Genomic DNA, 13296 nt, shown 5'->3' on the forward strand with positions numbered 1-13296 from the left:
ATAATACAATTTCAAACTTCAATCATTTCTGTCTGTGAACTGAACTTGACAGACCTCCAGGGGCCCTCCAGAGGTTACCTGGTTACCCAAAACATTCAATGGACGTCTTTGTGAGAACTTTCGTGTTTGACTATCCAAACCCAAAAGTTTACTAATTTGGCGAGCAGTAGGGTGACAGAAATTATTTATAAACCGGCGAAATCACTGGAAATTTGACGGTAACATTACACGATGATAAATATACAAAAGGGTGCCTGGGTAATTGTCTTTTCATATCGTTTACTTTTTTTTCGTTTTTACGGTTTTATTACTAGTACGTATATTTCTACTAGTATGTATAATTCTATGCAAATTCTCATTTCTGTGAAATATTTATCAGTTCAAATTGCATTGATTTGTCTTTTTAAAATTTCGAGGCATTTGTAATAGAAGGGTCTTGAGATACAAAAATGTGTGAACGACTTCTTCTGAAGACAAGTTTTATTACAAGTTTTATAACTTTCTTCATCATTTGCTTTCACCCACTTGTCCTGAAATGCGAAATATTATTCGTCACAGGCACCATTTCAAGGAATAGTCCCACTTATGGGACTATTTCGGTTCCGCCAGCATAAAAACACATATCTGAACGTCTCTCTGGGTTCCAAAAGCTTTCTTGCGAAACAAAGTGCTTGTATGCTGGCCTGTATGAGAAACACATCCTGTGTCTCTCTAAATGTGGCGGAAAAACCAGACGAAAACTCGCTTTTTTGGTGCGAAATTCTCAACACTGATAAATACAGGTCTCAAGACAACGTCCAGTACAACACAAGCTCTATCCATTACAGCTTCAATGTGAGTACGCCAAAAGCTCATACTTGGTCAGTGAAATATATAAAACTTCTTCTTCAAAACGCTCCTTCCCTTTCTCCCCGCCATAAAGCAGAATGTAATGTAGATTGTAGAATGTTATTGCTGCCATCTGGATTTGTACGGTATATGTTCAAAAGGGCACAAAATGGATCTGTTCCGCAGCCCATTTTTTTGCTGTCTGGGAAGATGTTAGCCCCTCGGTTGCTGGGACAAAAATCCTCCCGAATGGTTCTGCTGGCACATTTGTAAAGTCGAACTAGTTATCTAGTTGTGCTGGAAATATTTTGGGGGACGCTGGAGCGGATGCTTGGGAAATAAAACCGTCCCGATCGATTATTCGTGTAATTAAGTATTCATGTGCTAAAATGCCTAACCAATGCTGGCTGGAAAAAAAAGGAATGGTCCCTCCTGGGAAAAAGGAATAGAAAATTTATTCCCAGCAACTTTTAAAATGAATATTTAAGGTATCAGAACATATTCAAATGACGAAATATGCCGTTTTAACGTGTTTTGGGAAGGGAAGCTCGTTGTATGCCCTTGTATGTAACAACAACAAAAGTCTTCGTTAGTTCTAACGAAAAGGGAAACTCTAGCGATGACGTCATCAAACTGCCGTTCATTGTTTGACTGTGAAACTTTGTAGACTATTCCCAGGCATTGTTTGGTTTATTTTATATATCGATCTCACAGACGCCCTGCTACGATGAGCCGTGCCTGCATGGGGGTACTTGTGAACCATCGTACCATGACGACAGCTACACCTGCGCCTGTGTGCCTCCATTCGTAGGAAAACATTGCGACGGTGAGTCAACTGGGGGTATCCAGCCAGAGGTGGGGCCAAGAGGGGACATCCAGCCAGAGGTGGGGCCAAGAGGGGACATCCAGCCAGAGGTGGGGCCAAGTGGGGGTATCCAGCCAGAGGTAGGGCCAAGAGGGGACATCTAGCCAGGGGTAGGGCCAAGAGGGGACATCTAGCCAGGGGTAGGGCCAAAAGGGGACATCCAGCCAGGTGTAGGGCCAAGTGGGGACATCTAGCCAGGGGTAGGGCCAAGTGGGGACATCTAGCCAGCGGTAGGGCCAAGTGGGGACATCCAGCCGGGAGTAGGGCCAAGTGGGGACATCTAGCCGGGGGTAGGGCCAATAGGGGACATCTAGCCGGGAGTAGGGCCAAGTGGGGACATCTAGCCGGGGGTAGGGCCAATAGGGGACATCTAGCCAGGGGTAGGGCCAAGAGGGGACATCTAGCCGGGGGTAGGGCCAAGTGGGGACATCTAGCCAGGGGTAGGGCCAAGAGGGGACATCTAGCCAGGGGTAGGGCCAAGTGGGGATATCTAGCCAGGGGTAGGGCCAAGAGGGGACATCCAGCCAGGGGTAGGGCCAAGAGGGGACATCTAGCCAGGGGTAGGGCCAAGTGGAGACATACAGCCAGGGGTAGGGCCAAGAGGGGACATCCAGCCAGGGGTAGGGCCAAGAGGGGACATCTAGCCAGGGGTAGGGCCAAGTGGGGACATCTAGCCAGGGGTAGGACCAAGAGGGGACATCCAGCCAGGGGTAGGGCCAAGAGGGGACATCCAGCCAGGGGAAGGGCCAAGAGGGGACATCTAGCCAGGGGTAGGGCCAAGAGGGGACATCTAGCCAGGGGTAGGGCCAAGTGGAGACATCCAGCCAGGGGTAGGGCCAAGAGGGGACATCCAGCCAGGGGTAGGGCCAAGAGGGGACATCTAGCCAGGGGTAGGGCCAAGTGGGGACATCTAGCCAGGGGTAGGGCCAAGAGGGGACATCCAGCCAGGGGTAGGGCCAAGAGGGGACATCCAGCCAGGGGTAGGGCCAAGAGGGGACATCTAGCCAGGGGTAGGGCCAAGAGGGGACATCTAGCCAGGGGTAGGGCCAAGTGGGGACATCTAGCCAGGGGTAGGGCCAAGTGGGGACATCTAGCCAGGGGTAGGGCCAAGAGGGGACATCTAGCCAGGGGTAGGGGCAAGTGGGGACATCTAGCCAGGAGTAGGGCCAAGAGGGGACATCTAGCCAGGGGTAGGGCCAAGAGGGGACATCTAGTCAGGAGTAGGGCCAAGTGAAGACATCTAGCCAGGGGTAGGGCCAAGTGGAGACATCTAGCCAGTTGTAGGGCCAAGTGGGGACATCTAGCCAGGGGTAGGGCCAAGAGGGGACATCTAGCCAGGGGTAGGGCCAAGTGGAGACATCCAGCCAGGGGTAGGGCCAAGAGGGGACATCCAGCCAGGGGTAGGGCCAAGTGGAGACATCCAGCCAGGGGTAGGGCCAAGTGGGGACATCTAGCCAGGGGTAGGGCCAAGTGGAGACATCTAGCCAGTTGTAGGGCCAAGTGGGGACATCTAGCCAGGGGTAGGGCTAAGTGGGGACATCTAGCCAGGGGTAGGGCCAAGTGGGGACATCTAGTCAGGGGTAGGGCCAAGAGGGGACATCCAGCCAGGGGTAGGGCCAAGTGGGGACATCCAGCCAGGGGTAGGACCAAGTGGGGACATCCAGCCAGGGGTAGGGCCAAGTGGGGACATCCAGCCCGGGGTAGGGCCAAGTGGGGACATCCAGCCAGGGGTAGGGCCAAGTGGGGACATCTAGCCAGGGGTAGGGCCAACTGGGGACATCTAGCCAGGGGTAGGGCCAAGTGTGTCACAAGGGGTTAGGATGGTCAAATATACCGTCGCTTTATATAAATGTAGTAAAAGCAGTAAATAAAATGATCGACATTGTTTAATGTTGCTTTAGCCTCCGCTTTTGGGGTAGAGGATGGTCGAATAACCGGGGCACAAATGACAGCTTCTTCCCATAAATCCCCCTCATCTACACCATCCCTTGCGAGGCTGAACAACAAGCACATTCATATGGTAACCCATGGCTGTTGGTGGGTCGGAGTAAACAACATTGACCAGTGGTTACAGATCGATATAGGCCGTGTTGTGACAGTTTCCGTGGTAGCTACCCAAGGAAATGATGGTATTGATTGGTGGGTAACCAGTTACACACTTCGTTACAGTTTGGACGGGACTGTCTGGTCAGTGTACCAAGAGAATGGCGTTGACAAGGTATTACTACGTTATACCAACCAGGAATCTAGATATAGGCGCTATCAGGCTCGTGACCTGAAAAATGTATATACAGGTTCGTAGCAGGGGGTGCGGCATTGGGGACACATGCCTCCCCTCCCCCCCCCAAATCCTTTCAAATATTTTCAGGAAATGACCAGTATGGGCGTGGCTGTGCCCCAAAATGTTTTCTTGATGTTTCTGTATTGTGCCCCCCTCGATATTCCAAAGCCTGCTACGGAACTGATATAATAACGAGCAGAAGACTTTCTTACCCATATATCTATAAAAAATATCGTGAAAAACACAATTGCCCTACCTTATTTTTATGAACACAACAAACCGTGCAAGTCGATACATAATTGCGACGTTAATTTGATGATACTTGAAATTAGTAATTGAAGTATTCAAACGTATAGTATAGCAACAATAAATATATTGCGATAAAAATATAGAAGAAAGAAAAAACCCTTAGATATCATCTTTGATTCTACACTAACTAGGGATTTCCATGTATTCATGCGTCCACTTTTTACCCAGTTATTTCCCGGAAATGTCGATCGTCTATCCATTGCCTTCAACGTACTGTCTTCTCCCGTCAAGGCGAAGCTCATCAGGTTTCAGCCAAAAGGATGGAATCTCGAAATATCACTTCGAGTTGAGATCTATGGCTATTAAACATAGCCATCAGGGACGAACCGTCAGATAAGAAAGTTTAGGGAGGAAATGGACATTTACTGTGTACACATACATATGCTGTTTTGTGTGTGTGTGTGAGCGGGGGGAGGGGAGGGGAGGTATAAGTATATTACCACAGGTTTGTTGGTTTCCGTTGGGGACTTGGCCACGAATCGTATAAACTATAGACGAATAACGTAAATTATATTGAGTGTCAGTTTACAATGAAATCACTGGTGAATATGCAAAAACCGTATTCTAAATGACTTACTTCTATGGCGTGTCCAACCACTGTTCATAAAATTCCTGGTTAGCTGTAATTGTGACTGTAACTGTAACGGATACCGGTGATACTGCATGCATTTCTGATTATGAAACGTTTTTTATACAAATGATCACGTGATTCAACGTAAAAGATGATCTCTTATAATAATTAACTATACCAGTGTCAATTTATCATTGAAACAACCACTACACGGTAGAAACGTTTAGTTGAGGTTATGTATGGTTCGATAGTGGTTATGATAATCGTATTTACCCGTCTGAGACGGGGCGCTTATTTGATAGTTTTGGTTCAAAGGGGGCGCTTATTCGGGGGAGGCGCTTATTCGAGTATATGCGGTATTGTCATTTCTGCTTTGTTGACTTGCTCTCTAAAAAACCAGCACTGGCCAGGCGTTTGTGTTCCTGGTACAGCCAAATCCGGGGCGCTTTCCCTAAGGAACTGTTATGACACAAAGAAGTCGTCATAACTTTCCTACCTTGTAGTTATTTCTCTTCAGCGCCAAAAGGCGCATGTTCTTTATTGGCAAAACATAGCAACCACTAGCCTATCCTACCGCCCTTGGCCAAAAAGCTGCCATCGGGATGCACGTATTCCATGTCATGCTAGAAAAAAAAATTAGTGATTTATAACATAGTCAGTAGAAACGGATCTTTTATTTTTTGTCAGGAGAAATTGATATGGCAATTTATGATAGAAGAGTTAGTGGAGATGGCATATGACGGATCTTTTGTTTTTTGTTAGGGGAAATTGATGGCAATTTATGATAGAAGAGTTAGTGGAGATGGCATATGACTCTGAAATACTGACGTTTTGATGACTCTAGAATACAAAACTGCTCTCATTTGGAATATTGCAAAAATTTGATCCGCAAATACCGTAACAATTCGAATAAGCGCCGTCCTTTAAATAAGCGCCATCCCCCCAATACGCACTCCCCCCCGCTACCTCGATTTTTGGATGAGGTCCCCCTCGACTCCTACTAAAAATGTTCCCACAAAGCACCACTTGAATGGTGTCAATCTATTCTATTTAGTCCGCATTGACATTCTCACATTACAACACGTCTTCTTATTATCACTTCAACTTCTATATCCATATGTGCGCATTGTTCTCAATCGATTCAGAGGCTGTTATTTTCAGCCGAATTAAAATAAGCACCGCCCTCCCCCCAAAGACCCGAAGTTTTTAATAAACGCCCCGGACGCTTATTTAAACCATTACGGTATTTAAAATCATTACGATACGGTATTTCTTGGAGAAGGGGGCGGGGGCAAATATGTAGTAGTCCCCAGGCTCCTTTTTGCTGCACGGCTTGTCGTCAGTGTAGTCACGTTTGATATGCCTATCGTCAGCACCAAAACAGGTCCTTAAAAATCCGCCATTTTGAAAGAAAGCCTTGAAAAACGAGTTGACAAAGGAGAAGCCTGGGGTCGAGGCTATGTACATATGTCTGAGGGGGATGGGAGGCAATACCCCCCGGATCTCCACATTGACCCCCGGATCTGCCACTGCACTAGTGATTTTGAACTTTTTAAATGATTAGTTCACACAAGTCTTAGCCATGGGATAAAGGTTTTAAGGGTTTTGGACAAAATTTAATAAAGATGATGATGATGGTGACTCACTCATCAGGAGAGGGAAGAGGATAGGGAAACGAAACATTATAAATGTAGAAGTGTTATTTTTTTTTTCTGGAAAATTTCTTTAATATTTGAATATTTTGTATCGTAGCACTTTTGACATCGAACTCTTTGGAGGTTGTGTGACTTGTGTTCAACGTGCCATCCTTTAGAGATTTATCACTGATGCATGCTGGGCCATAGGCAGGGGGTGGAGAACCCGGGGAACCTGCCCCACCAATATTCTCAAAAATCTTTAGGAAATAATAAGTAGGGGCCTTGCTGTGCCCCTCCCAATGTTTTATAAATAGAGAGCTTAAGCAAGTCAACACGAACGGGATCAAAAACGCCGCGCGCGCTCACGAATTGCTGAAAAATGGCGTTGACGTTCGTGACCGCGCGCGTACAACGTAAAAAATAGGTAAAATGCCGTTCAAGATTTCCTGTCACGGACGTCAACGCCGTTTTTCAGCAATTCGTGAGCGCGCGCCGATTTTGATCCCGTTCGTGTTGACTTGCTTAATTAAGCTCTCTAATGTCTCTGTATCGTCCCCCCCCCCCTTCCCCCAAAAAAATCATTCAAGACTTGCTACGGCTATGTGCATTTATAGTAGATATGATAATAAAATATCCTATTGTATTATTTTATTTGATACATTTTGTTTGCAAAGGTGTAGTGTTGGCAATAAAAAAATAAAGTATATGGAGAATATACACGAAAATAACTGTTACCACTGCTACGCTTTCTTTTATACTTGATACATTTAAAAAAATATCTTGGGTTGCATGGCATGCTAAATTCTACAGTTCATAGAATATACAAACTTAACGTTTCGCTTTTTCTAGTAATAAAGGAACCAGGTTCACATAGTTTTTTTGTCTAAAATATTTTACAATATCACAACTAAATAAGCACTACTTTGATCGATTGCTATCGTATGGAAATATGCGCAACTATTTATACAGTGCTTGAGAATATCCCATTTAAAGATTCTGGCTACAAACATGCACTTGATCAACTTGATGCTTTCGATTATCTCTTTGTTACTTGTCGAGTTATCCAAGCGAATATTACAAAAAAATCTATAGAATAAAGGGAACTTTAAACTACTACAATAGTGGACATAACCCCTTTCTCACATACGACACGTTTTTCTACTCCCTCTCCCCTTAACAAACCAAAGATGAGAACTCCGAGATGAGTTCTCAATATTGTGGTTTTAAAGCTTCTGGTACACAGGGTATGTTTTTTTACTCTGTTTTACTAGGGCTAATCACCTATTTAACACCTTTGGGTGTATTGTGATCCGAGTTCGACAGGCGTATACACAGGGGGGTGCGCAGTGCGCACGCAACCCCCCCCCCCCCCTCGAAGGCCAATAGGGTGATTTAAATCCACGACGCCGCAAGAGGACGCCGCCTCGCGCCTGTTCGAGTTATCCGAGTAGAATCCAGGGATCTTAAAGGAAGTTAGGGGGTGGGGTGAGGGGAGAGTTATGCGAGCAGATATCTAGGGGGTATTAAGGGTAGTTTGAGTTAGGGGGGAGGGAAGGGGAGAATACGAGTAGATATTTATGCATATCTAGAAATCTTAAAGAAGGTTCGTGTTAAGAGTTATAGGAGTAGGAGTTATGCGAGTACAATAGTATCTGGGGAACTCATCAAAACAGGTTATATACGACTCAAAGCTCGAGTTTGGGGTGTGTCAAAGGTTCTGTCATGTTTAAACCTGACAAAAGTAACTTACATATTCAGAACTCGAAAATTTCTTTGTGTAAATCAAACTTGACTCCGCCACATCCACACGATGAATTCCTAACACACAGCTTTTCAACGGAGTCCACGAGGGACGAAGGACCGCACGTCAGCACGGCAACTCTCGTCTCCCCAAGCTCACTAGCACAGGCCTTCACTTTGCTAAACAAAGCGGTGATGTCCGGACGTCCGAATTTTAGGTCGGGCTGTATGTCCGGATGGATGTTGGCCTCGGCAAACTTGGAGGAGTCTCGCTCTCGAGACAGATGGAAATAGTTCTCCAGGACTCCGGATGACTCTTTTCGGATGAGAAGGTCTGGGCAGAATGACATGGGCAGCCTGTGGTCGGAGACTTTGGCGAAGTATTCCTTGTCATAATCAAGGACGGAGGTGACCATGTAGAGGTCTCGTACCGACCACACGAAGATCACTTTACGGATGTCCCGACCGCGTCGGCGCTGGTGCAGGATATCGTTACAGATGGACTGCATTGGTGTAATTCCTATGCCCCCACTCACGAACAGGAAGACCTTGTACTTGTCCCCGTCGACATCAACCCCCGGGGCACCGTATGGACCGTCTATGTATACATTTATAGGTCGGGTATCCTTCACGTAATCGTACAACTGCTGGGTCCAGTCCCCCAGGACGCGTATATGCAGGGAGACCGTCGCTTCGTGCGGTGAGGAGGAGATACTGAAGGGGTGCCACTCAAACATAGAGACGCCTGGGACGCAGAGAAAGCAGTATTGGCCGGCTTTGTATTCGAAGTCCTCCTTCGAGAAAGTAATGCGGATCACGTTGGAAGGAAGCCGCACAGCTAGGATGCTGCGATGGCGTTTGCGGTTGACAACAGCGATGAGGATTCGAAGGATCAAGTCCAAACCCCAAACACCAACACCAAACAAGATGCCAGCAGAATCGTGAAGCAAAGCGGCGACTATAGCCAAGATGAAAAGAACCCAGTGAAAGCGAAGCCACCACTCGAAGAGCCTTCGTCTGATTGGCCAGAAAGAGAAGATTGAAAGGGCCGCGAAAGCTCCGGTGAGGAGAATACCAGACCAATCCCATTCCCTCGATACATATCCATGCCAGCTTCCGACAATTACAGTTAGATAGGCGCACAGTTTGTGCCAGAATAGAGCTCGCTCGAATGGCAACCCGGTGAAAAGAGTCCACAAGGAATTTCTAGTGGCGAAAGCGTAGGCGAGTGCGGGTGGAATTATGGCCACTGCCCCACTGGCTTCAGTTTCATCGTCTCCGCCGCCCCCCCCTTGCCCGATCACCGCCAAAGCAGCTGCTAATCCTCCAAGCAACGCTAGAATTACAATGAGCTCACCAAGGACGAAGCCGAACAATAAGCGAGTGTGAAACACGGAAAGAAGCTTCCACCGTAGCCAGTAGAATGCCGGAAACGGTACCAAACGGTTGATGGGAGATTCATATTTAGAATCTTCGTACGGCTCCCATGGAGTGCCTTGATTTTCAAGGGCTTCGGCGGTTGTAAATTGCTCGATGTTCGCTTGGGTTGTTACAGGTTTGGGACGGTTTGGGTCTCTCACGGACAGCGTATACGATTCATGAGCCATCGTTAAGGTTAATCAAAGCTGTTAACAACCGAAGAAATAATTTTTAACAGTAATCACGAATAGTTATAAAGAGAGCGAATGCCTATTTATAGCAGATAGCTAACGGACGAATAACACCGGTCACGCTGTAACACATAACTGAATCTTAATTTGTAGTGGAATTTGAATAACAAACAAACAACAAACGTTGTCAGAAGTACTCTGCACTTGAACATAGATTGCAAAGGTTCGGTAAAATAGGGACAAAGAAAGCAAATGAAGATAATACGAAGCTATTAAAATCGATTTAGATCTACCTAAAAATATAATTCTGATGTCACTAGTACGGCCTACGTATTGCAGATATTGATGTCACTAATATTGATGAGCCGGGAAACAAACTCGAAATATAATACTTATATTTAATGAATTATTAGGAAAAGAATTACACAAATGATCAACAATTTGATTCTGCAATTTAGAACCCAGATACGCAAATACAAAGCTATATAAAATCGATTTCGATCTACCTAGAAATATTCTATTCATCAAATTGATTATGCTGATGTCACTAGTATTATTTAGTATTATTTAGTATTATTTGCAAAGGTTCGGTAAAATAGGGACAAAGAAAGCAAATGAAGATAATACGAAGCTATATAACATCGATTTCGATCTACCTAAAAATATAATTCTGATGTCACTAGTACGGCCTACGTATTGCAGATATTGATGTCACTAATATTGATGAGCGGGGAAACAAACTCGAAATATAATACTTATATTTAATGAATTATTAGGAAAAGAATTACACAAATGATCAACAATTTGATTCTGCATTTTAGAACCCAGATACGCAAATACAAAGCTATATAAAATCGATTTCGATCTACCTAGAAATATTCTATTCATCAAATTGATTATGCTGATGTCACTAGTATTATTTCAATTGCCTACGTATTGCAAATATTGACGTCACCAGTATTGATGAGCGGGGAAACAAACTTGAAATATAATACCAATACCCAATGAATTATTTGGAAAAAAAACTACACAAATGATCAATAGCAATAATATTTAAGGTTGTTATTACGAACACAATTTGATTCTGCATTTTAGAACCCATCACACTAAGGTCTAGTTTTAACACAGGCTTACCAACCTCTCTGTCAGTCTCCAGTCGGTCTTCAGTTGCCTTGCTTATTCGTTTTCACACAGGTAGTCCAAGCTCTGTCAATGAGTAATTTTAACCGACCGGCTCTTTGGTGCGAGAGAGAACATATGGTGTTGTTACTTTATGCTTGTATTCTTCCATAAAAATGTAATAAATTCAATCCAACGTTATGCATACTTGTAGTCGTCTCTTATTTACAAGTTTAAGAGATTTAGAGCGCATTTGGGGCTGTTGCACTGTTCGGTGAAATTTAAAATTTCCTCTATTACTTGCACAATTGTCAAGTATATAGCGCTTGGCTATTTCAAACAAAAAAAAGTTTGAGCTATTATCGGGATTTACCCATTGGCTATTTCAGATAGCGTGTTGTCTGTTGTCTTTCAAAAGACAGCGCTTAGATATTAGTAAAGATAACTTGGAATAGATTATGAGTAGCCTACGTGTAGCCGCTGACTCGCGAAATCCTCTCGTAGCTACGAGAGGATTCGGGCATTATATGAAAGACCCTGTTGACAAACATAATCCACTTCATAATCCGAGCCCTACACCCCCAACAGCGCGACTCATATCAGCTTGGGGTAGCGGTGATGATTGTTTTGAAGAATCGCTTGACTGAGTTTAAAACAGCGGGCGTGCAGTTTCAAAGATAGGGTGACGAACTAGCGGGGGAGTATGAGAGGGCGACAAACTTGAACTACTCAAGTGTATTTTAAAAGGCTTGGATCTTAAGCTAAAACAGTTGAAATTTTGAAAGTTGCCTTAAAGTGAGTTAACATTGCCTTAAATGCACCATTTTTGGCCAAAACATCAAACTCGGCAATGTTAGCTGATTGGTAATATTTCATTTTGAGTGATGACGTCATCCAGCCGATCACGTGAATTTTGCAAATCAATATTTCAAAAAATTCTCCGCTGGTGGATACGCTATGAAAAAGAAAACATCGCATGTTTTTATGTTCCTTTGAAACACATCTGCACACTGATGTCTTAACCGGCAAGAAAAGTATAACATTTCGATCACAAATCAACATTTTATTTCGCAGCAGGTCACGTGACTTAACAAAATAATTAATATCTTGTTAACGGCAGAGAAAATTTTGGATGCTAAAACGCTATCATATGACACACATAAAGTCAACACTTATTTAGTAAACATCTTTGTCCAAGCTGTTTTCCCCACCGGCGGAAAGGCAAAAAACTATTTTGTCACGTGATCTATTATGTGACGTCATCACCAGCAAGAAAACATTACGAAAATGTTAAGGCCGTCGACTTTAATCATCTTGCCAAAAAGAACGAATTTAAGGCGATGTTAACAAAGTTTATGGCAAAAAGTTATATCGGATGCTAAAAGCAATCTACCCAGGCCTTAATATACTTGAGTAGCGGGGGCAGTTCTTATAAGACGGCGACAAACTTTGAACTGGTGGGGGTAGTTTTTATAAGAGGGAGACGAACTTTGAGGTAGCGGGGGCAGTTTTTATAAGAGGGCAACAAACTTGGAACTAGCGGGGGCAATTCTTATAAGAGGGCGACACAACTTTGAGCTTGGGGTAGCTGTGGTGATTGTTTTGAAGAATCGCTTGACTGAGTTTGAAACAGCGGGCGTGCAGTTTCAAAGACAGGGCGACGATTTAAACTAGAGGGGGAAGTTTTTATAAGAGGGCCACAAACTTTGAAGTAGCGGGGGCAGTTTTTATAAGAGGACGACAAACTTTGAAAGAGCGGGGGCAGTTTTTATAAGAGGGCAACAAACTTTGAAGTAGCGGGGGCAGTTTTTATAAGAGGGCGACAAACTTTGAACTAGCGGGGGAATTTTTTATAAGAGGGCCACAAACTTTGAAGTAGCGGGGGCAGTTTTTATAAGAGGGCGACGAACTTTGAAGTAGCGGGGGCAGTTTTTATAAGAGGGCAACAAACTTTGAAGTAGCGGGGGAAGTTTTTATAAGAGGGCGACAAACTTTGAAGTAGCGGGGGCAGTTTTTATAAGAGGGCGACAAACTTCGAACTAGCGGGGGCAGTTTTTATAAAAGGGCGCCAAACTTCGAAGTAGTTGGGTAAGTTTTTATAAGAGGACAACAAACTTTGAAGTAGCGGGGGCAGTTTTTATGAGAGGCCGACAAACTTTGAACTAGCGGGGGGAGTTTTTATAAGAGGGCGACAAACTTTGAACTAGCAGATGAAGTTTTTATAAGAGGGCGACAAACTTTGAAGTAGCGGGGGCAGTTTTTATAAGAGGGCGACAAACTTTGAACAGGCGGATGAAGTTTTTATAAGAGGGCGACAAACTTTGAAATAGCGAGAG

At 44.5% G+C, this 13296-nt stretch overlaps 2 protein-coding genes and 1 long non-coding RNA gene across 3 annotated transcripts; 1 reads left to right on the top strand and 2 right to left on the bottom strand.

Annotated features, from left to right (window-relative positions):
• The first annotated feature begins 602 nt into the window (after window positions 1-602).
• On the top strand, window positions 603-5090 carry LOC5509619 (retinoschisin). The gene is made up of 4 exons (XM_001630067.3): window positions 603-834; window positions 1543-1654; window positions 3595-3911; window positions 4452-5090. The coding sequence occupies exons 1-4, from the start codon at window positions 676-678 to the stop codon at window positions 4587-4589; spliced, it is 726 nt and encodes a 241-aa protein (XP_001630117.3). The 5' UTR covers window positions 603-675; the 3' UTR covers window positions 4590-5090.
• LOC125557287 lies at window positions 4777-11473 on the bottom strand. Its single transcript, XR_007305205.1, has 2 exons — window positions 10980-11473; window positions 4777-5477 (listed from the first exon to the last, which is right to left on the bottom strand). It is a non-coding gene; the product is annotated as an uncharacterized LOC125557287 (long non-coding RNA).
• On the bottom strand, window positions 7085-10093 carry LOC116616613 (dual oxidase 2). The gene has a single exon (XM_032378596.2). It carries the CDS (start codon window positions 9836-9838, stop codon window positions 8246-8248), a length of 1593 nt encoding a protein of 530 aa, XP_032234487.2. The 5' UTR covers window positions 9839-10093; the 3' UTR covers window positions 7085-8245.
• Window positions 11474-13296: the final 1823 nt, after the last annotated feature.

Source organism: Nematostella vectensis, chromosome 12, assembly GCF_932526225.1.
Source record: "Nematostella vectensis chromosome 12, jaNemVect1.1, whole genome shotgun sequence".
Classification (NCBI taxonomy): domain Eukaryota; kingdom Metazoa; phylum Cnidaria; class Anthozoa; order Actiniaria; family Edwardsiidae; genus Nematostella; species Nematostella vectensis.